This window comes from Danio aesculapii, chromosome 7, assembly GCF_903798145.1.
Source record: "Danio aesculapii chromosome 7, fDanAes4.1, whole genome shotgun sequence".
Classification (NCBI taxonomy): Eukaryota; Metazoa; Chordata; class Actinopteri; order Cypriniformes; family Danionidae; genus Danio; species Danio aesculapii.
Window position 1 is genome coordinate 63,487,862 of NC_079441.1, and position 25,400 is coordinate 63,513,261.

General features: G+C 39.0%; 2 protein-coding genes across 2 annotated transcripts in view; both read left to right on the top strand.

Annotated features, from left to right (window-relative positions):
* LOC130232432 (adhesion G-protein coupled receptor G2) overlaps window positions 1-12,490 on the top strand; it is a 30,854-nt gene extending 18,364 nt beyond the window's left edge. The window contains exons 10-11 of the mRNA XM_056462323.1: window positions 1,245-1,525; window positions 12,164-12,490. Coding sequence (XP_056318298.1) covers window positions 1,245-1,525; window positions 12,164-12,261 — 379 coding nt within the window. The 3' untranslated portion in view covers window positions 12,262-12,490. The remainder of the gene's footprint in view (window positions 1-1,244; window positions 1,526-12,163) is intronic.
* A 122-nt stretch (window positions 12,491-12,612) lies between these two features.
* The window catches only part of adgrg3 (adhesion G protein-coupled receptor G3), a 35,297-nt gene continuing 22,509 nt past the window's right edge, over window positions 12,613-25,400 (top strand). Inside the window, exons 1-6 of the mRNA XM_056462322.1 lie at window positions 12,613-12,876; window positions 15,274-15,340; window positions 15,489-15,579; window positions 16,212-16,373; window positions 17,368-17,499; window positions 17,602-17,650. Of these exons, the coding sequence (XP_056318297.1) occupies window positions 12,816-12,876; window positions 15,274-15,340; window positions 15,489-15,579; window positions 16,212-16,373; window positions 17,368-17,499; window positions 17,602-17,650 (562 nt within the window). The 5' untranslated portion in view covers window positions 12,613-12,815. The remainder of the gene's footprint in view (window positions 12,877-15,273; window positions 15,341-15,488; window positions 15,580-16,211; window positions 16,374-17,367; window positions 17,500-17,601; window positions 17,651-25,400) is intronic.

Consider the following 25,400-nt stretch of genomic DNA (forward strand, 5'->3'; position numbering starts at 1 on the left):
GTTAGGATAGAGGGACAGATAAATGCAGCATTGTTTCAGAGTGCTCTTGACCTCAGACTGGGGTGACGATTCATCTTCCAGCAGGACAATGACCAAAAGCACACCGCCAAAATATTAATGGAGTGGCTTCACAACAACTTGGTGAATGTCCTTGAGTGGCCCAGCCAGAGCCCAGACCTAAATCCTATTGCACATTTCTGGAGAGATCTGAAAATAACTGTACACGGTCACTTTCGATCCAACCTGATGAGCTTGAGAGGTACTGCAAAGAGGAATGGGCAAAAATTCCCAAAGACAGGTGTGCCAAGCTTGTGGCATCATATTCAAAAAGACCGGAGGCTGTATTTGCTGCCAAAGGTGCATCAACAAAGTATTGAGCAAAGGCTGTGAATACTTATGTACATGTGATTTTTCAGGTTTTTATATTTTTAATAAATTTGCAACAATATCAAAAAATCTTTATACATTGTCATTATGGAGTATTTTGAGGAAATAAATTTTCTTTCGAAAAATTCTCTTTTCTTTTTACTTTCTGGATGCACTGTAAATAGACCAATTTCAACCTACTGCCGTATCTTTTGGATTTTGGAAGAATCCCCCCTTCCGCCCCATCTCATCCTTTTCCTTCTTTACTAGGGGGGAGACCTACCTGATCTCGTACCCCCTTACATACAGACCTGGCAGAATCCCTGGGCTCAATTATCTCAGAGCTCAGGGTTCTCTCCTGGGACAGCAAGCCAAACCTGATAATAGTGCCAAGTAATATCTAAGTGTGAACTCTTAGTAATATGCTAAATGTAATATGCTAAAGTATAACCACTCACTCATAAATTTCCTTTACTCATTTATTTTCCTTCTGCTTAGTCTCTATATCAGAGGTCACCACAGTGGAATGAACCGCCAACCATGCCAGTATATGTTTTACACATGTTTTTATGATTTTCATGCTGTTCCAGCTGCAACCCAGTACTTGGAAACACTCAAACACACTCATTCTCTCTCTCACACAAACACACACACACACTCATACACTACAGACAATTTAGCTTACCCAAATTCACTTATAATCGCATGTGTTTGGACTGGTGGGGGAAACCGGAGCACCCTGAGAAAATCTTTGCTAACATGCAACGTTTTTTGGAAGAATCAATTTATTCTGATAAATACACCAAAAGTGGACATCTCGTCTTTAACCTATGTCAACAGTACAATTTACTTACATTGCAAATCTTTCATTCATACAGCTGCTGGATCAAAGAGAACATCATCCTGTACGGCGTGACCCTTTCCTACTTCTCTATCGTATTCCTGTTCAACTTAGGAATCCTGATCACAGTGTCCAGGCAGATCTTCAAGCTACAACGTACAAGAAGCAAGTATGAAAAGATGCCAGTCTGGAAGGATGCTGGCACAGTGCTGGGGCTCATGTGTCTGCTGGGTACGACATGGGGTTTGGCCTTCTTCACCTCTGGACACACCATCTACCCTATACTCTACCTATTCTGCATCTTTAACTCAATGCAAGGTGGGTTCCACAAGATACTAACCGAGACTCTCACACAAGTACTGTAGATTTTAAATACATAAAATGACAATAGCACAAATAAGGTAAAAATTGACCCATTTTAACCAGGGATCCGCCTTTACCTTGATTTTTGTGGTCAATTCAAATAGCTGATTCTTTGCCAAGCAAATTTACAGGTTTATTAGTCTTTTTTTTTTAAATAGATAAATATAGTAAGAAATAAAGTAAAAGTGTACAATGTAAAAACAGGGGTCTGTTCTTCATATGTGGATTAATCAATTAGCTGGATTTGATTATTGAATCGCCGGCAGCTAGCTCTCTGTAACTCTCACAGGGTCACCCACTGAAGCTAAGCAGGGCTGCGCCCGGTCAGTACATGGATGGAAGATTGCATGGGAAAGCTGGGTTGCTATTAGTGAGGGCAGCAGGGGTCCTAATGTCCCAGTATAGTGAAAGGGACTCTATACTGTTCAGTGACCGTCGTCTTTCGGATGAGACGATAAACCGAGGTCCTGACTCTCTGGGGTCATAAAAAATCCCAGGATGTGCTTCGAAAAAGAGTAGGGGTTTAACCCTGGCATCCTGGCCAAATTTGCCCACTGGCCACTGTCCATCATGACCTCCTAACCATTCCCATATCATAATTGGCTTTGTCACTGTTTCCTCTCCACCAATCAGCTGGTGTGTGGTCTGGTGCAACATGGCTGCCGTCACATCATCCAGGTGGATGCTGCACACTGGTGGTGGATGAGGAGATTCCCCAATGTGTAAAGCGCTTTGAGTGTCCAGAAAAAAAAAAACTGTATAAATTATTATTATTCTTATCATTATTATTATTGTTATTATTGGCAATATGACATTATCTAGGATCATTTCATTCTTCAAAACTCATCTGAGAGTTGTTGTAATAGCAACAGTTCTGCTAGCTCAAATCTACTCAGGATTAGATCGGGTCATGAGACTCTCAAGATCTACTCAGGATTACTCTAATTCTACTCAGGATTAGATCGGGTCATGAGACTCTCAAGATCTACTCAGGCTTACTCTAATTCTACTCAGGATTAGATCGGGTCATGAGACTCTCAAGATCTACTCAGGATTACTCTAATTCTACTCAGGATTAGATCGGGTCATGAGACTCTCAAGATCTACTCAGGATTACTCTAATTCTACTCAGGATTAGATCGGGTCATGAGACTCTTAAGATCAAAGCACCCCCCCCCCACTTCCCCATATGTCCATCTGCTATATTGTTTATATATACAGCTGAAGTCAGAATTATTAGCCCCCCTTTGAATTTTTTTCTCTTTTTCAAATATTTCCCAAATTATCTTTAACAGAGCAAGGAATTTTTCACAGTATGTCTGATAATATTTTTGCTTATGGAGAAAGTCTTATTTGTTTTATTTTATCTAGAATAAAAGCAGTTTTAAATTTTTTATTAACCATTTTAAGGACAAAATTATTAGCCCCTTTAAGCAAAATTCCCAACCCTGTTCCTGAAGGCACACCAACAGTCCACATTTTCAACCTCTCCCTAATCAAACACACCTGAATCAACTCATCAGAACATTAAAAGAGGCTCCAAAACCTGAAGTTAATGGGTCAGATAAGAGAAACACCGAAAATATGTACTGTTAGTGTGCCTCCAGGAACAGGGTTGGGAAACACTGGTCTACAGAACAAACCATCATTATACAATAACTTGCCTAATTACCCTAACTCCCCTAGTTAACCTAATATATATATATATATATATATATATATATATATATATATATATATATATATATATATATATATATATATATATTCAATCAGCATTACTGGAGATTTAATTTCAGTAACAAATCTTGAACCCATTGTACATAATGACATATTTGAAGAAATCCTGATCTAAAGCTTGCAATGTTACAAAAGATTTTAAACTTTAATTAGTAAGTGCAATCTCTTTTTTTTTTTTACATACAATCTATGAAATATTGGCAAACATCAATAAATCAGAATAAAAACATAGTAAATGAGGCTTATGTTTGTGTCTTGAGTGAAGTGATGCCTGCTGCTTTTCAGTGTAGTGGATTTTTTTTCAAATTACAACATACCGACCCGTACCACCATTTGGTTCGATGACAATCGTCCACTCTCATGGACTGCAGGCTTTAAATTAGATGAAATGCTCAGAAACCACAAAAACATGGGCTGACATGTAATGTCTATCGTAATGGACACAGATTACATGTACCTACTATATGGTTGGGGTTAAAATGTGGGTAAGGTTAGGGTAATCAATCAATCATTCATTCATTCATTTTCTTTTCTGCTTAGTCCCTTTATTAATCTGGGGTCGCCACAGCGGAATGAACCGTCAACTTATCCAGCATATGTTTTACACAGCAGATGCCCTTCCAGCTGCAACCCATGATTGGGAAACATCCATACACACTCATACACTACGGACAATTTAGCTTACCCAATTTACCCTTACCACATGTCTTTGGACTGTGGGGAAAACCGGAGCACCCGGAGGAAACCCATGCAAACAATGGGGAGAGCATGCAAACTCCACACAGAAAAGCCAACTGGCCAAGCCCAGACTCCAACCAGTGACCTTCTTGCTGTGAGGTGATCGTGCTACCCACTGTGCCACTGTGATGCCCAGTTAAAGGTTAATTACATGTAATTATGCAAAAATCATTGTAAATACTATAGTAAGTGCATGAAACATATGTAACCATACCTTAAATGAAACTGCTAACCGTAACATTAATAGATGATGCCATACTGTAATTTTATATTGAAACATTTATTTGAATACCAAATTTACAAACATATTTTCAAGTTTCGTATTTCCTCCCATTGAGTCATTTCTGAAATATGCAAACTGTATTTTTGCATGGTGGAGAACAACAGAAGCAGGAAATGTTGATGTTAATCAAAACAAAAAAACATCCGGTTTGTATGTGTGTGTGTATGTGTGTGTGTGTGTGTGTGTGTGTGTGTGTGTGTGTGTGTGTGTGTGTGTGTGTGTGTATTCAGTTTTCTGAGATAGCATCAGTACAGCTAGTGTACTGTATAAAGCATTTGAAAGTAAAGTAAAAGTACAGATATCTTACTGGAAATGACTTTGGTAAAAGTTAATTTAGAATTTTGCTTGACTAAAAGTTTTATCTGATATTTATTGTACTTTTTATTGTATAGTGTATTGAAGTAAATATAGTCTACATAACAAAATCATAGTCAATAAATAATAAAACATGTTCAATACAGTTTGAGCAGCATGACTGTCTTCGGTTTTAACTTACAGGTTAGTTTTAACTTTATACATTTTGTTTTATTTGAATTAAAACAGCTAAATGTTTAGGTAAAATCATGATGAGGCTAAAAATAAGATTAAAGGGCACATAGTTTACCTCTTTTTTATGATTTAATATTAATATTATGGTTCTTCTGAGTGTGCCAGTTTAGGTTCAGTTCAAAACACAACTCAGAATGTTTTATTATAATGTGTTAAAAAGTGTCATGTTAGGAGAGTGTCCACAGCTCGCTGATTTAGGGGTGTGTTGCTTCACATGTAAATTAGTTTCGGCTTCCCGCCCAACGTAACAAGGGGGCAGAGCCATGAGCTCACCTGCTCTGTGTTTGCAACAGAGTCAGACAAGCAGACTGAGAGAAGGAGCAGGAGTGAGAGGATCAGCATTCAGTCGTACATATACGACTCGGACACAGACCAAGCAGAGAGTACAAAATCATTTGTGTCTTTGTACAGTTTTACAGCCAACTGTGTGCTAGTTTCAAGTACCGAGCTTGTACACCGAGACTAATAACCACGCACACTGAATTAACTTTGACTGAGGCACGGGATGCGTCGCTCGAAGCCGTGACACGGCACACCAGACACTCTCTGTGGCGCGGCAGAAACATGAAGTGTCCCGAATCGTCACGCCACGCATTTTAGAATTCTAAACATAGGTTTCTATTAGGGTACACACAATAGAAACCTATGTTTAGAATTCTAAAATGCATGGCGCAGCGTCAGGTACAGCAGCACCTAGTTAAGATCACAGGGAGCTTCTGTGATTGCGAGAAATGCAAACGGCTGAAGTATAAGGTAGACTCAATGAGAAGTACACATGTTTGCAAACCTACCTAAAGATACAACCAATAATTCCAATTAGAGCGATAATGTGGAGAATATTGATCTTGTGTTGAGCCCAATGAGCCTTGCATCTAAAAATAGAGCAAGGGTGTTCCTTTAGTGATATTGCTTCGACTCACACTGAAAATGGCGGACGTGAATCAACAAACTGAGGATATGATGACGCGCCTGTCAATCAATATTGGTGGGCGGAGGAACCACACTCCTACGTCAAGTTGCGGTCGGTTTGAAAACCGCTCCAATTGGTCCACCTTTTTTATGTTGTTAAATTGAAAAAAAAAGCACTGGGTGTGCTTATATTACCCCAATATGACGATCTATACACCATACCTACACACATGTCTGTCCAAATAGCTTGAAAAGTAGATTTTTTTACCATAGGTGCCCTTTAAAATAAAATAAAAAGGTAATATTTTAAAAATGTATTTAAAGCATCTTTGCAGTTTCCAATTTTATTGTATTCATTAGACATAACTTTGACATCCACTTTGATGAAAGGTTTTGATCCACTTCAAATGTTGACTACTGTACACTACCTAATAAAAGTCTCGTCGCTTATCCAAGTTTTAGGAACAACAAATAATAACTTGACTTCTAGTTGATCATTTGGTATCAGAAGTGGCTTATATGAAAGGCAAAAGCCTCTAGATTACATTTATTTTACTAAAATAAATTATGATCATGCCTTGATTTTTAATTATTTAATTAGGACAGTAAAGTTTGACTTTGCTTAGACAAAAGTCTTGTCACTTAACAGAATTAATGTACAGTATAGAATATAAAGTCATTGTGCAGTGGAAAAAGAATTACTTCTGTTTATGACTCCCCACTTGGAGGACTGCATTCATACATCCACACATCTCTGCAATGACTCAAATAACTTATTAATAAAGTCATCTGGAATGGCAAAGAAAGGGTTCTAGCAGGACTCCCAGAGTTCATCAAGATTCCTTGGATTCATCTTCAATGCCTCCTCCTTAATCTTACCCCAGACATGCTCAATAATGTTCATGTCTTATGATTGGGCTGGCCAATGCTGGAGCACCTTGGAGTGCTATCCTGGTGTAGAAGTTGTCATCTCCTGTGGTTTGTAATGTAATGGGCAGCACAAATGTCTTGATACTTCAGGCTGTTGATGTTGCCATCTACTCTACAGATCTCTCGCACACCTGCATACTGAAATCTAACCCCAAACCTTGATTTTCCCATCACCAAACTTGACTGATTTCTGTGAGAATCTTGGGTCCATGCGGGTTCCAATATGTCTTCTGCAGTATTTGTGATGATTGGGATGCAGTTCAACAGAGGATTCATCAGAAAAATCTACCTTCTGCCACTTTCCCAAATGATCAACTAGAAGTCAAGTTATTATCTGTTGCTCTTACAACTGAGATCGACGACAATACTTTTGTCAGGTAGTATATACGAACTGGTATACTATGCATATTAAAATGTGGGTGGTCGGAGAAGTTTTAAATAACCTAAAGCAAATGAAATTACCTAAAATTACGTAATTTTTGCATACCAAAGTTAAATTTAAGCATATTAAATGTATTTTCCCTAACAACAAAACTGTGACTAGAAAAAATGCAGTGGCAAGCAACTTTAGAAAACTACTGGCCCAGAACAGCGGCTGGTAAACAAAATAGTTAATGTTGAGTTTAATGCTTACGAGTTACTGATTTGTAATGCAGTGTTTCCTGTTCATTGATTTATTTGTGATGACCTACAACAGTACATTGGCCTTCACTAAAATATAGAGTGTTACTATCAGTTTAATCACCATTCCATACTGTAGCAGCATTGAAGTGCACTTCATACACATCACTTCACTGAGCTCACACATGAGAACATTTGAAACCCGTGTTTATCAGGGAATCCATCTATGAGTGATGCTGATGCAGTGGCATAGTTTGTGGTTCACCTGAATATGAAAATATACTCACTATTTACTCACACTCTAGCAGATCCAAACCTTTATCAGTTTCTTTCTTCTGTCAAGCACAATAAGGCGAAGGTGGTTTTCCCCATTCATTTTTGCCACAATTTACCATGTCCGACCTTTAGTATGTGTAATGAGTGAGGTGGCAACAGAGGTGAGGATCCAAATGCAGCTTTATTTAGAAAAATCAGGCAGGTCAGGTTCAAACAGGGACAGACTGAAGCATGAAGATAATCCAGAGAATGGTCGATATACGTAAACAGAGGAAAGGTTGAAGCAGGTGGCAAAAACAAACAGAAACAATGAGACATACAAAGGTCAAAACAAGACAGACAATGCAAGAAAATGCTGACGTAATGCTCACCTACAGGAAACAAGACTCAGCAAAGGAAGTGTGTCAATATGGTCTCTATATAGGGCATGTGATTAGTCATGAACAGCTTCAGCTGTGAGAAAGTAATCAGAGGGTGGACTGGGACAGGTGTGTGAGTGAAGTGCATGATAAGGCATGTAGTTCTGTTGAATGTGAGTGTTCTCCAGCAGCCTGGATGGGCAAAATTCTTGGTGATTATAACAGTATGTGACATGGACAGGTCTTGAACCAGGGTCTCTGGTGTGGAGACTGGTGAGTTGAACGACTGAGCCACATGGACAGATGTGTTGGACCCAAACAAAACACCCAAAGTAGGGATCCAGAAAAAAAGGTCTCCAAATGAAGTAGAAAAACAGACAATAAGATTGTTCTTAGATGAGGTATACAAAAGGTTTTAACAATATAATAAGCACACAAAGAAAACTCCACGATGGGAGAAAACTAGGGATGGCTGACATGAAACTGACGTTTCGAGATAGTGTCGAGATCCTGAAGAGCAAGTGTTTCGAAACACTGCACCACTCAGATCCCATGACTAAAGTATTTTGAAACACCAGGTCACGTGACTAAATAGATGCAAATTGGTCATTTCAGAAATGTTTCTAGACCTGGCCAATCTGCGTTTGACAGACAGGTTTAGAAAAAAAAAAAAACTCCATTTCATGTAGGCTAGTGGACCGTGCGTGTGCACAGAGTGCTGCAAATGGCCCGAGTTCGAATCCTGTCTTAAATTATGACTTGATGTACTTTATTAATGTTAATTTTTATGACCAACACAAGACATATTTAGTCACAAAGTGTTCATTCGCATGTGCAAAACAATGTTTAAACAAAACACCTTACAAGAACAGAGCAATTAAAAAACTAATATCTATACATCACCCTAGATCAGGGGTGTCCAAACTCTGTCCTGGAGGGCCGGTGTCCTGCAGATTTTAGCTCCAACCTGCCTCAACACACCTGCAAGGATGTTTCTAGAAAACCTAGTGCGTGCTTGATTAGCTAGCTCAGGTGTGTCTGATTGGGGTTGGAACTAAACTTTGCAGGACACCGGCCCTCCAGGACTGAGTTTGGACATGCCTGCCCTAGATTCAACCCCATTATCTCTGCATGCTAGTCTGGAACTCTCACCGCTCCACTAAATCACTTGAAACCTCAACTCTACAAAGTGGGGTTTAATACATCAATTTGCTTAACTGTTTCTTTGCTGAAGCTGTTCCACAGCAACACATGAAAAATTACCACTAGGTGTCACTGTAAAGACGGATTTCAAAACGTTTCAAAGCTTCGACACATTTGCTTCAACTGTTTCAGTGTTTCATAAAGCCTCGCCCACCACTAGAGAAAACAAACAAACAATAAGGCAGCAGGCAACAGGGAAAACAAGAGTCTTACTAGACATAGATCAGGAGGTCAAGGGAACACAGGAACACAAGGCGAGTTCACATGATACTGATTCAAAAATGGAGTGAGGAACAGAGAAAAAGTCACAACTTATATACTCTGGCTGGAACAAGTCATAGGTGATCGAAATTAAGTAATCAAGAAGACATGAGGAAGAATTAAGGCAGAGAGAAAACACACGGACCTCTAGGGGAATGGAGACAAAGTGCAGGATGGTGACAGTATGTTAATAATAATAATTCCTTACATGTATAAAGCGCTTTTTTATGGACACTCAAAGTGCTTTACACATTGGGAGAATCTCTTCATCCACCACCAGTGTGCAACATTCACCTGGATAACACGACGGCAGCCATATTGTGCCAGATGGCACAGCACACACCAGCTGATTGGTGGAGAGGAGACAGAGTGATGAAGCTAATTATGATATGGGGATGGTTAGGACAAGGGTCACCAAACTTGTTCCTGGAGGGCCGGTGTCCTGCAGATTTTAGCTCCAACCCTAATCAAACACACCTGAACAAGCTAATCAAGGACTTACTAGGTATACTTGAAACATCCAGGCAGGTGTGTTGAGGCAAGTTGGAGCTAAACCCCGTAAGGACACCGGCCCTCCAGGACTGAGATTGGTGACCCCTGGGTTAGGAGGACATGATGGACAGAGGCCAGTGGGCAAATTTGGCCAGGATGCTGGGGTTAAATCCCTACTCTTTTACGAAGGACATCGTGGGATTTTTAACGACCACAGAGAGTCAGAAACCCAGTTTAATGTCTAATCCGAATGACGACACTCACTAAGCAATATAGAGTCCCCCTCAATATACTGGGGTGTTAGGACCGACACACAGGGCCAGCCCATCCTACAAGCAATATAGGCGGTCGCCTAGGGCCCTGTGTTTCTTGGAGGGTCCCACGAAAGCTGCTCTTGAATATTTATTGTAAACATAAGTGTGAGGACAAGCGTGTACGTTTAAATCATGAACAATGTGCAATGCACAAACCGCATTAAACGTGATACAAATCACAAGTTTCATTAAAAGTATAGCTCCGTATAATTCATGCATGACAAAGCTGAAAACGATAATAAAAACACAACAACAGTATAGATAAAAGCAGAAAATATTAGAATATTATACCCAGCAGCACCCCACTCTATTTTGCATAACACCACACGCAATCAGCTATTGGGTGAACTAGAATGACATAACTTATTCCTACACCGATTCCTCCGATTTCTCCAAAATGCTCACGTTCAGTATAAACCTAATAAAAAGGCTTAAGTAATATAACATCAATCGAATTTTAATCTGAAATAAAATGGCATCCAAACGGCATCTTTCAGGAGCCGAAAGAAAGAAGAAAAGAAAAGCAGAGGAATAAAGCAAGCTCAAAGTAATGTTCTGCTATGCATAATACATTATTTAGCGGTACTTTGCTATACTGACAAACTTATTTAAGTATGAGTAAATATTTTTACATCCATATTATAGGTTAAATATGTTACAGTTAATAAAAAATGCATACACTTAAATATAAAAATTTGTTTGTTTGGGTTTTTTAGTGCTTTCTTACTGTTTTTACACCAGTGGGCCCATTCTTTTTATCTCCCTTAGGGCCTCTCAACCCTACAGGCTGGCACTGCCCACACAGGCAATAAAGCAGCACTGCTTTATCATAAGAATTACACTTTAAATTTCTGTTATAATCTTTGTGGAGTCTAATAAAATGTAAACCATATTGAAGCTTCTTTCATGTTTCCATACCTAACTTGAAATTGAGGGTGTGATGTCGTTAGCTTCACAATACAGTACACAGTCCATGTAACTAGTTAAAATTGCATATTTTACTTGATTTTAAAATTCTTCAAAACATTTTAAGATAATGTAAGTACATAAGTCAGCAGAATACAGTATATAATACTAGGGGGTTTTGGTTATTTTATTTTTTTTTAAAAAGCAGTTCATAAATGACTCACTAGAGTTTTGTTTTCTGCTTCCAAAGCATAGGATCACAACAAGGTTTATTCTGAAGTCACACAGTGTCTAGGAGGATGTGAAATTAGCAAATGCATGATTCAATAAAATCAAGGTTCAAGGAAAGCAGAAAAGAAACTTTTTTAACTCTTGTGTGCTCTTCGGGATGTTTTCATTTGTCCACAACTGTCTCTGTGTTTCAGCAAATGAAATGATATTTGGTGATGAATCTTATTTTGACACATATTATGGGAAATTGCTTTGAAACTCAACAACAGACTAAATTTTATAATAATAATAATAATAATAATAATAATAATAATAATAATAATCCTTACATTTATAAAGTGCTTTACTAAACACTTAAAGCTCTTTACACATTGGGGGAATCTCCTCATTCACCACCAGTATGCAGCATCCACAAGGATGACACGACGGCAGCCATATTGAACCAGACGGCACAGCACACACCAGCTGATTAGTGGAGAGGAGTGATGAAGCCAATTATGATAAGGGGATGGTTAGGAGGCCATGATGGACTGATGCCGGAGGGCAAATTTGGCCAGGATGCTGGGGTTAAACTCCTACTAATCATCCTGGATATTTACTATCCTTTCGTTATGTTGGGGGCTGTTTTTGCCCCATTGACTTCCATTACAATGTCATTTTCTTGAACGCAAAGCCATGGCAGCATATAATCATGCACTCTTGATTGTTGGTGGTTTTCTCAGTCAGTTTCTCATCAGTTAACCCTTGGATTGAAACATTGCCTTTGTCTGTCTGTCTACAGGATTTTACATCTTTGTGTGGATGTGTGCAACAACGATGAAAAACAGAAGGCAGTCACTTCAATCCAAGACTAAATCTACTGTGGATGCCTCCAGATAAGGATTTCTCATGTTGTTTTCTTACTTAAACCTTTTTATGTGACGTTTTACAAGACATTATCAAGCTACATCAACAGAAAAGCACCATGCCCTGTGCCCCCCTTTTTTTCTTTTGCAAGAGTACTAACTTCTTTTGCTCCAATTCAGCACATCAACATCAAATAAAATGAAGCTTCCTCTTTCTAACTCAAATAAAACCTTAAATATGATTTGTCTTATCTTATCTTAAACCTGCTTATTTATTGTAAGAAAAAAATAATAAATAAATGCTGTGTTTTGTGAATAAAAAAGCACTTTTAGTATTTATTATAGTAAATGTCTATTGGAAACATTACCCTTACACTTTCACCATGATGGTTTTATTTTAATTTTCACCCTTTGTTTCACCTTGCTGTTCTGTTATGGTAAGTAAAAAGCTTATGGAGTCAATAGTTCCTTACTTTTGCCATGAAATGAAGTTTACTATGTCACACAGGAAACCACAGAATCACATGAGACCTGCGTTTAAAGTCATTGCAGTGCACTCACTACAGCATATGAGCACTCGAAGCAGAAATGAAAGGCTTATACTGTTTCGTTGTTTGGATATTTTCCTCCATAATATGGACTGGAGCAGGTGAGTCAATATCATTTCACCTCCTGATTAATAGGACTGTGTTGTCACTCGAAACTTGTGGGTTTGACATAAAAAAAAGTTTTACAATCCCATTTAGCAAAATGATATTCACATATATAGGCAAATTACATAAATACAAGTTGCTATTTGAAATTTACATAACTAAATAGATGTCATATATGCTAAATATATTTCAAAATATTACAAAAAAAGCTACTTGCATATATTTTTAACCACTGGAATTACAAAAATGAATATATGAAGAGTTCAGATGCAAAAACCTCTAAGTGCTGTCTGAAATTTCCATCGAAAATTAACATTTTTGTCAGCCACCTTTGTTTATGTTGAAATATTTCACATTGAAGACCAGGAAAAGGACTTATTCTTTGCCATAAAAGTAATATTACTGACCATACACACAGGAGCCTGATTAAAATACTCATTTTATTGGACAATTTTAGACGGTGTTTAGAGGTTTCTGCATCTTAACTCTTCATATACACTCATAAAATTACTTTTGCTGCTTGTTCAAACTACTTATTTAAAATGAATTGAAACAACAAAATCCTTAATGTTTTTTGGGGGACAAATAATTGTTTAATGTTCAATCCACTTTAAATTGTAAAAGCGATTAAGTTAAGTTAATAGATTTGTGTTGGAACAACATGAAGGGATTGTGTGGAACCCAGCATTTTTTACAGTGTATGGCCATATAATATTTCAAAATATACAGTTAGGTCCATAAATATTTGGACATCGACACAATTCTAACATTTTTTGCTCTACATAAACAATCGATTTAAAATGAAACAAACAAGATGTGCTTTAATTGCAGACTGTCAACTTTAATTTGAGGGTATTTACATCCAAATCAGGTGAACAGTGTAGGAATTACAACAGTTTGCATATGTGCCTACCACTTGTTAAGGGTCCAAAAGTAATTAGACAGAATAATAATCATAAATCAAACTTTCACTTTTTAATACTTGGTTGAAAATCCTTTGCAGTTAATTACAGCCTAAAGTCTGGAACGCATAGACATCACCAGACGCTGGGTTTCATACCTGGTGGTGCTCTGCCAGGCCTCTACAGCAACTGCCTTCAGTTCCTGGTAGTCCTTGTTCTTCATTTTCTTCATTGCATAACATTCCACCTCTTTCCCTTCAAAAACTTTTTGGTTGCTTTTGCAGTATGCTTTGAGTCATTCTCCATCTGAACTGTGAAGCGCCGTTCAATGAGTTCTGAAGCATTTGGCTTAATATGAGCAGAAAATATTGCCTGAAACACTTCAGAATTCGTCCTGCTGCTTTTGTCAGCAGTCACATCATCAATAAATACAAGAGAACCAGTTCCATTAACAGCCATACATTCCCACACCATGTCACTACTACCACCATGCTTCACTGCTTAGGATGATGAGCACTTCCTTTCCCATACTCTTCTCTTCCCATCACTCTGGTATAAGTTGGTCTTGACCTCATCTGTCCATAGGATTTTGTTCCAGCACCATGAAGGCTTTTTTAGAACTCTAATCTGGCCTTGGTCTACATCTTGTGGTGAACCCTCTGTATTCACTCTGGTGTTGTCTTCTCTTGATTGTTGACTCTGACACACATACACCTACCTCCCTGGAGAGTGTTCCTGATCTGGCCAACTGTTGTTAAGGGTGTTTTCTTCACCAGGGAAAGAATTCTTCAGTCATCCACCACAGTTGTTTTCCGTGGTCTTCCTGGTCTTTTGGTGTTTCTGAGCACACTGGTGTGACCTTACTTTTTAAAAATGATCCACACAGTTGTTTTGGCCACGCCTAATGTTTTTGTTATTTCTCTGATGGGTTTGTTTTGTTTTTTCAGCCTAATGATGGCCTGCTTTACTGATAGTGACAGATCTTTGGATCTCATCTTGAGAGTTGACAGTATCAGATTCCAAATGCAAGTTGTACACTTGAAATGAACTCAGGAGGACCTTTTATCTGCTCACTGTAATTGGGATAATGAGGGACTAACACACACCTGGCCATGGAACAGCTTAGAAGCCAATTGTCCAATTACTTTTGGACCCTCAACAAGTGGGAGGCACATATACAAACTGTCGTAATTCCTACAGCATTCACCTGATTTGTATGTAAATATTCTCAAATTAAAGCTGACAGTCTGCAGTTAAGGCTTATCTACAATTCATTTCAAATCGATTGTGTTGGTGTATAGAGCCACAAATGTTAGAATTGTGTCTAACTGTACTTAACTGTATATTGCATATATGATATTTTATATAAGTGAAATTAAAATATGACCTTTTATAGTCATATATTATCATATATCAGATTTCTATGTGAATAGGTGGTGTGATTAGCGGTTGAAGTGAATATACACATTATTTACCTCCATGATTTGACAGTTTCTAGAGAACCAAATTGTCATTCAGTTCTGGACTATTGTATGGAATCTGGAGATGTTCTACTACAGTAAGTTGATTCATCCTGAAATCTTGTAGCAACTAAAAAACAAATCATATGTTTCAAACGTATGATAGAGTTTAAATGCTTTGTTTGATGTAAAGTGTATTTTTTTAAGTCTAGATTATACATGAATCTCTTCTTTCTTTTTTACCAGGTGTATGGAACAAAAGATGAAAATCTGCGCTGGTGGGATGACTCGTTTTTCTACACCAAACTATTTTTTTAAAAGCATTGACTCCTCAGAGGTAAGACTAAATATCAATGCTTGTTGAACATGATTTAACACATTACATTGTTCACAGACAATGACAGTGTATTGTCAGAACCAAAAAATGAATGAGTGTCAGTCAAAATGATTAGTCCTCCTGTAAAATGTTTATTAATTTTCAAATATTTCTCAAGTGACATTTAACGATTTATTTGTTTTAATTTCGGCTAGAATAAAAGCAGTTTTTATTTTTTTTATCCATTTTAACGTCAATAGTATTAGCCCTCTTAAACAATATTTTGACTTGCGCAATTAGCCTAACTTAAGGCTTTAAATGTCACTTTGAGCTGAATACTAGTATCTTGAAAAATATCTAGTAAAATATTATGTACTGTCCTCATGGCAAAGATAAAATAAATCAGTTATTAGAAATGAGTTATTAAAACTATTATGTTTAGAAATATATGTAAAAAATATTTACGTTAAACAAAAACTGGGGATAAAAATGCAGGGGGGCTAATAATTCTGACTTCAACTGTATATATACCCACACAGGAAGATCAATTTAAAGGTGTACTATTGAAGCAAGCCATACACTCAGATATATACCCACACAGGAAGATCAATGAAGTCACACGCTTGACTCTGCCTTCATGTTTGTTTCTTCAGAAATCACTAGATACAGAAATAGGATACGTAATCAACATCTCAGATGAAGCGCTGCAAAGAAGCAGAGATGGACTGGACAATAGTAGCAGTGAAGATGTTAAGTTGAAAGTCTATCTTCTTGATGAAAACTTGTTCAAAATAACCAGCAGTTCAGAAATTAAGGTACATATACAAGCGTGGAAAATAAATATTGCACGCGTCACCATTTTTGTCATATTTCTAAAGGTACCATTGACTTGAAATTTTCCACGGATGTTGGTAACAACCAAAGAAATCCTTTTATGCAAAGAAAACAAAACTAATTAGTTTACAAGTATTACTAATTAGTTTTTACAATTAGTTAAACAATTAGTTTTTAAGTTATGTGTAATAAAAAGAAATGACACAGGGAAAGTACTGAACATATAAAGAAAGGGAGGTGTAAAAAGGCAGTAAAAGCCCACACAGCAGCTAAAATCTCTCAGTAGTTCTTTAGCAATCCTCTGCTCTTCCTCACTGTAAATGAATATTAGCTGCTTCAGTAAAACATCTACATTTTCAGGATGATGAAGATGAAACTAGGGTGGACATTTCAGCAAATCAATGATCCAAAACACAGCCTATGAAACTCTCAAATGCTTTCAGAGAAAGAAAATCAAGCTGTAGAATGGCCCAACCAATCACCCGACTTGAATCTAATAGAAAATACAAAATAAAGATCAAATTTGATAGACGAGACCCACAGCACATCAAGATTTTTACACTCTGTTGAAGTCTGTCGAAAAAAAAAATCACACCTAAGCAATGCATGTGACTTTATTCTCCATGTGAGAGGCGTCTTTATGCTGTCATCGCCCAAAAAAAACTTTTATATAATGTATTAAATACATTTCAGTGATTCAGTACTTTCTCCTTGTGTCATTTCATTGTTATTACACATAATTATTGTTTAGGTTTTTAGCAAAATCTGGTTTAATTCCATGTCAACAGCTTCTTTAGAAATATTATTCCCAGGAAAAGGCATGATGTGTTCAATGGTTATTTTCCCCACTGTAAGCGCTTTCTGTCTCTCCTTTAAAAACTTAGTTAAAACCAAATGGAAATTTGTGTTCTTTGGAGGAAATCTGTATGTCCTAATAATGTTGTTTCTTCTTGGTCACATGTGGTATTGGCACAGGAAGGAAATGACCTTAATGGGTCAGACCCAATATTGCTTAAGCAAAGTGTGTTGGGAGTTTGGCTTGGTACGACTGAAGTGAACAACCTTTCTCAGCCTGTTCAGCTCAAATTCAGAAACACCCAGAACCAGGTCAGATCTCACATAAAGCACTCACATAAAAATACACCTTGACCTTGAAGTCTTTGTTAATCAGTTGCCAGTTTTCAGTGAAGTGCACCTTTATTATTGCAGACTGAAAATGGAATCTGTGTCTTTTGGCATCTCGAGAAAAACGGCGGAGGTGAGTTTGACGTTTAAGCCATCTTCAAAGTGAAAAATATGGTTTGAGGTTTCATTAAAAGGATAGTTCACCCAAAAAATTTAACTTCCGTCATCATTTACTCACCCTTTATTTGTTCCAAACCTGTGTGAGTTTCTTTCTTCTGTTAAACACAAAAGAAAATATTTTAGAGCAAGAAAACTTGTAACCATTCCCTGCTGAAAAAAACAGCTTAAACAAGCTTGTTGGCTGGTTTTAGCTGGTTGATCAGCCTGGTTTTAGAGTGGTTTGGGCCCTTTTTCTAGGCTGGCACCCACCATTTCCTGCCCAGTCTAGCTGATCAGGCTGGAAAATAACCAGCTAAAACCAGTTTGCCCCGCCTGGTTTAAGCTGGACATAGGTAGTTTTAAAACCAGGCTTATCAACCAGCTAAAACCAGCCAACCAGCTTAGACTGGTTTAAGCAGTTTTTTTCAGCAGTGTTGACCTCTATAGTATTTGTTTTTTTTCCTACTATGAAAGTCAATAGTTTCTTCTTCAAAATATCTTAGTGTTCAACAGAAGAAAGAAACTCAAAGGTTTAGAACCACATGAGGGTGAGTAAATAGAAAGTAAATGACAATATTTGAGTGAACTATCCTTTAACGAAGCATATTCAGATAATTATCCTAAATAGGGGGTATAAGCAGACAGCATGCCAAATACACATCACTTTTTATTGATTTAAATATGTGTGAACTCATGACCTACATATATGAAAATAAAAAAGCTATCTTCTAGAATCTAGGTCATTCTCAGAGGCTGTGTTTAAAGTCATTACAGCTAAACATGAACTAAACTCCAAATCAGCGTGACTGATGCAGCCCCTTAGTGGTCAACACTAGCTGAGTTTTTAATCATAACATGATGCAAATCTTTTTAAAGTGAACAAAAAATCCCAAATGTGAATTAGGTGCTTTACCAGCAAGTTGTTTGGTTGACTGAGGTAACCCTAGTATCCAACAGAAAACAAACCAAGCATAAGGGAGTCACATGTGTGTAATTGTCTACATAACCTTTTTTCACACAAGTCTAAAACCACCTAATGCAAGCGTAGACTTTTTTTTTTTTTGCTAATTAAGGGATTTTTATTTGAATTTTGGCATTTCCATCTCCATTTCTCATGCAATACTTCACTACTCAATAAAGATACCCTGATAAAATGTATTCCAGCAAAAATGTTATTAACCCATTCAATAAAAGTACAAAAGTACTTGATATTTCTGATGTAAGTAAATTATAAAAGTAAACCTGTATTGACTGATGAATGTTCATTCATTCTGTGAGTTTTATTTAAGAACCACATGTTCATACTACTACTTAATGCTAATTAAGCTATGCAAACACAGACCAAAAAGTGAAAATGCTAAAATACACATAACCCATTCCAACCCGGGATTCTCCCGTATTTTATAGTTCTATCCCGCTATCATCCCGTAAAGGTATTTTCCTGTATTTCTCCCATATTTTCAATCTTTCTATAAAAGGTGGCAATCAACATTAAAAAGCCGATCCTCCCTATCCCTAAAGCCGATATACCAGCCTGATCTCACGAGAAAACGTAAGTATTTTACGTTTTGACAGTTTAGTGGCTAATTCGTACGAATTCATACGAGTTCAGTCGTACGAAATGGTACGATTTTAAAAAGGAGGCGTGGCACCTAACCCCGCCCCTAAACCCAACTGTCATTGGATGATGAGCAAATCGTACTAAATTGTACGAATTAGATCGTACGAATTCGTACGAATTAGCCACTAAAAAAAAAGTTACGAATTGCCGTGAGATTGTGTTGGATATACCCATACCACCAAACAACCAGGGGCGCCCCCTTTCTCGTAAAGGTGAATCTGTTCTGTGCTTTCATTTTATTAAGCATGAAAACCCTTTTAAATAAATATAACCTCGGCGGAATTCTCTTCCATTACAGGTGCCGTCACCCCTCCTAAGCAATCCTCAGAACAGTCAGTGTATATCTAAACATGTCATTCTTGGTTCATTTTCTTTTAAATAAAATGTCTAAAATGAACATAAAAAGTTAGGATAGCAGTCGAATGCTTTCATTATAGATATGTTCCACCTCTGTTATTTAATGTAATCAAGCAGAAAATCTACATAACACATTTATTCGCTGCTCTTTAATCAGAATGTTTAAATTATAGAGTGAGGAAAAGGTTAATGACATTTGATAACTTGATTCAGTTTCTTTATAATACCTATTAATTTTAATAGGCTAAACTTATTTATTTGCAGCTTTTTTTCTAATACACAGTTGAATTATTAGCCACCTTGTTTATTTTTTCCCCAATTTCTGTTTAACGGAGAGAAGATTTTTTTCAACACATTTCTAAACATAATAGATTTAATAACTCATTTCTAATAACTGATTTATTTTATCTTTGCCATGATGACAGTAAACAGTATTTGACTAGATATTTTTCAAGACACTTCTATACAGCTTAAAGTGACATTTAAAGGCTTAACTAGGTTAATTAGGTTAACTAGGCAGGTTAGGGTAATTAGGCAAGTTATTGGATAATGATGGTTTGTTCTGTAGACTATCGAGAAAAAAATTAAGCCTAAAGGGGCTAATAATTTTGACCTTAAAATGGGTATTAATAAATTAAAAACTGCTTTTATTCTAGCCAAAATAAAACAAATAAGACTTTCTCTAGATGACAAAATATTATCATGCTAATAATTCTGATTTTAACTGTATGTATCCTTTGTAAATTATAATAATAATAATAACTAATAACATAGGCCCTATTACTGACCGTTTCAACTCAAGATAACCATATTCATGACCCGTGGGGGGGGGGGGGGGGGGGGGATGGGGGGTGCCCCTTATTTTCACATCCCAATGTTGACATGTATGAAATTGAGTAAAAACAAAATGTGTTGAAATTACAAGATTTCACAATTATAGACTTTCCAATTCCCAATTGTGACATCTGTCCAACGTCTCACAATTGTGTATGTGAGAGTGTGTCCATGTTTATGTGGTTTACATGGACATGGAAATGTATAATGTTGTGTGTATTACCAAAGTCCCTTTGAGTCCCTTTTATTACCAAAGACTCTAGAATACACAAGACATGTCACTCGTACACTTTTGAATGGGTAAAAGTGTAACTGTCAATATGGCGAATAAAGCCCCGCTTCTAGTACAGGAGCCAATCATCAATCAATATATTGCCAATAAAGCCCGCATTCTAGTACAGGAGCCAATCAGCGATCGTTATAGACTGACGATACTCCGAGGAAGGGGCTCAGACCAGACGTGAGTATCTGCAGATTTTATGTGATTCAGACGTTGAGGAAGTAAACTAAAGAGACGTTGTTGTTTCATTTTATTGATGATTCCTAAGATGAAATTCAGTCGTAAGCTTGGCAAGCAGATTTGGAAAATTAGATATTTCCCCATTCAAACAGAATCCTCAAGCATACTGCCCGAGAGGCTTTTCAAAGATGGCCGTGGGGTGAAGTCACTGGTCTTAAAGGGACTTTGGTATTCCTTAGTTGTACTCTGGAATGGGCAAAAACACATTACAGTTTTTCTCAGTTGCTTTGGTGCATTTCTCACAACACTATTTACATTTGCATAACAGTTAATGCATTTCTCAAAACAATTAGTCATTTGTGCACATCATAGTAGCACTTTCTCATTCCTTCCAACAAATGGCAGATGCTTTGGACATGCATCAATTGCTTTCATACAACTCTCTGCTGTTTTATAACATTATCATTTGCTTATGTAATGTCAGTCAAAATTAACTAAACTTGTGAATGCTGAATAGTCATTCCATATAAAACTAGGCCAGACAGAATCTGCGAACATTTTTTGCTTATTCTGCTGAGAATTTTGGTAAAAATCTGCGAATTTCTGCGGAATTATTTTGTGAGTCTGAACTAAAACCTTAATATGTGGAATAAAAAATAATATCTTTTTAACTTTTATTTAATTCTTACAAAGCAAATCCAATTAGATTCACTTTATTTGGTAAACAAAGCATTTCTCACATATAATGTATCTACTAAAAGACAAAGAAAATATAACTTTACAAACTGCATTGTACATAAATCAGATGAACATTTTCATATTAGTCAATAATATCACTGTACCTAATTTAAAACTGAATAGAGATTTACACACATTTACTCAAGTAAATAAACTGAATTAATGATGGGCTAAAAATCTGCAGAAAATCTGTGGAAAATCTGTGGAATTCTGCGTGCGCAGATTCCGTGTGGGCCTACTAATAGTCCCCATTTCTTTACTTGAGACATTACATACAAAAATGATGATGTTGTCAAAATCTGTCAAGCTAATTCTAAATTGAACAATTTTATGAATGATTTACAGACCTATGTGTGTTGTAGTTTCAGTTCCAATATGTACTGCAATATAGTTTACAGTTGTGCACAGCTCTACCCAAAGGAAATTTATGTTTGTTGTAAATAAGGGTATATTTATTCTTTTGCACAATGTTGTGAATAAATTAGAATTGCGAAGAGCATCTGCAGTAAAAATGTGAAACATACATATTCAGTGTCTTGTACTCGGATACCTCACTAAATGCAGTGATGTCTAACTTTACTATAGTTTTCAAATGGCTGTGCAAATAGTATATAATGCTGTCTTGAGCATTTTCAGGAAGTGTCATCAAAATCTGACTTTTTTACATTGGAAAACATGTACAGAGTAAACTGTCATAATGAAAACACGACAAAGCCATTTGACTATCTTGTTCATAAACAATGGTGTCAGGACTTTTCATCTTGATGACACTTTCATTGACATCAATACTTGCTTTTGAGGAATGAGCTATCCATTTTGAGCAAGTGACACGCTTTTGCAGGTTATCAACAAGGTTTTGCAGTTTGTACTAATTGTTTTCAGAAATGCATTAACTGTTGTGCAAATGTAAATAGTGTTGTGAGAAATGCACCAAAGCCACTGAGAAAAACTGTAAAATGTATTTTAAAATAAAATACCAAATACCACCTTTTTAGGTGTATCAAAATAAACGCTACGGTTACTAAAGTAACCCTTCGTTCCCCGAGGGGGGGAACGGAAATGCTATGTGGAAACTTCCACTATGGGGATTTCGTCAGAATCCAATCATCTGAAAGAGTATAAAAACGGGCCAATGAAATGCCAATGAGTTGGCAGCGTCAGCGTGCACAGCTGGCGTCAATGACAATCAGTCATGCTATAAAGACGCAGCCAGTGCCATGCTCGACATCCTTTTCTAGCTGAAGAGACTTTCACGCTCAACAGCTAAGGGACAATCGTTGTGGCGAAGGAACATAGCATTTCCGTTCCCCCCCTCGGGGAACGAAGGGTTACTTTAGTAACCGTAGCGTTCCCCTTCGGATGGGGAACTCCAATGCTATGTGGAAACTTCCACTATGGGGAAATCTATGGAAAACGCCACAACGAAAGAACCTTACTGCGTCCCTGGCGAAGGGTGTGCCACGCAGTAGAGCGAGCGCACCTACAACGCCCCGAGACACAGTCTTCCAACGTGTCCCCTGGCCCTCACTTACCTGTTCCAGTTATGTTTTTCGGGGAGTCGCAATAACCCAGTAAAATAGGTTTTGATATGACAGTACGTTGGGAAAGCGTTCAGTCCCGATAGGGAGGACGCTGCGGAGCTCACCTGTTACCCAGAGGGGAGACCTGGTGACAACCTATGGACTAGCCCAGAGATGGGGAGTCCTTGCATAAGGATGGTTAGCGGGGAGGGAAGACACGAGCCTGCCCTAGAAGGGGGGACTATACCGTGGCTGAGTGAACGTATGGGATCGCCAGCGGGGATCACACATAGCAGGCACCTATACCCAGAACGCGGGCTGACCAGCGGGCATGCCGACAACGTAACGGGCCAACACCTGACTCCTCCGCTGAGTCAGGTGCTGGGGGCCTCGGAGGAACTCTGCAGGGTTCGCCAAAGAAATGGGGAACTAAACTGACAAAGCTGAAAAAGCGCACGTATCTCCGGGTTAGGGAGAGTGGCGCAGCAAGCGTGTTTCGACACCTCAACCGAATCGTTTCCTCAATCACCAAGGGTTGCCTAATACCCTTAAGGAAACCGGCTCCACTCGCAGATTGTAAAATTGCAAATGTATTGGGTGTCACCCAACCCGTAGCTCTACAAATGTCTGTCAGAGAGGCGCCGCGTGCTAACGCCCAGGAGGATGCAATGCTCCGTAGTGGAGTGCGCTCTCACCCCCGGGGGACACGGCTCACCCTGGCTCAAAGGCGAGGGAGATGGCATCCACTATCCCATGGGCCAACCTCTGTTTAGATACGGCACTTCCCATCTGCCGACCACTGTAATGGACAAAGAGCTGGTTAGAGAATCTAAGGCTCTGAGTGTGGTCCCCATATATTCGCAAAGCGCGAACAGGACACAACAATGAAAGGGCTGGGTCTGCCTCCTCCGCGGGCAGCGCTTGCAGGCTCACTACCTGATTCTTAAATGGCGTGGTAGGAACCTTGGGCACATAGCCGGGCCGGGGTCTCAGGACAACGTGAGAGTAGGCCGGCCCGAATTCTAGGCACGAGTCACTGACCGAAAATGCCTCCAGGTACCTAACCCTCTTAACCGATGCCAACACGACCAGCAGAGCTGTCTTCAAGGACAGAAATCTCAAGGATACTGAGTCGAGTGGTTCGAAGGGATCCCCACGTAGGCTCGTAGCACTACCGCGAGATCTCAAGAGGGTATGAGAGGGGGGCGGGGGAAAACATCCGCCTCGCACCTCTGAGGAACTGGATGATGAGGTTATGCCTCCCCACGGTGCCGCCATCCACGCATCATGATGAGCGGAGATGGTGGCCACGTAAACCCTCAGTGTGGAGCGCGACAGCCTTCGCTCCACCTGTCCTGAAGGAAAGAAAGCACAACACTGATCTGGCAAGATCGGGGGTCTTCTCGGCGAGAAGCGCACCACTCAGTGAATAGACTCCACTCCAGGGCGTAGGCATGCCTCGTAGAGGGTGCACTAGCCTGAGTGATGGTATTAACCACCGCCACCGGTAGGTTACCTAAGTCTTCCTCGTCACGTCTTATGGACCCTACGTGGAGGTTCCACAGAACTAAGCGAGGGTGCCAGATGGTGCCCTGTCCCTGAGAGAGTAGGTCCTCTCTCAAAGGGACTCGCCAGGGGGGGCGTCGCGAGGAGGGAGAGTTCTGATATCCAGGTCCGGTTGGGCCAGGGGCGCAACTAGCAAGACCTGCCCCTCGTCCTCCCTGACCTTGCACAGAAACTGCGCGAGTAGGCTCACTGGGGGGAGTGCATACTTACGCATGACTCGGGGTGGAGTCGCCATTCTCCCGGGGAAGGAGCTGCCGTGAGAGCCTGTTGGCCGCACGGTTGAGCCCATCCGGGGTGTGAATAGCAAGCAGCGACTTCAGCCGCGTATGACTCCAGAGGAGCAGACGGCGAGCGAGCTGAGACATGCAGCGGGAGCGTATACCCCCATCCGGATGGAATACGCTACCGCGGCCGTGCTGTCCGTCCTGACCAGCACGTGTTGCTCCCTCAGCACCGGTAAAAAGCGGCGCAGAGCGAGAAACACTGTCAACAGCTCTAGGCAGTTGATATGCCAATGCAGCTGGGTTCCCCTCCACAGGTCCGCAGCAGCATGCCCGCTACACACGGCCCCCCACCCCATACTGGAGGCATCTGCCGAAACGACAGCCTGCCTGGACGCCTGACCTAG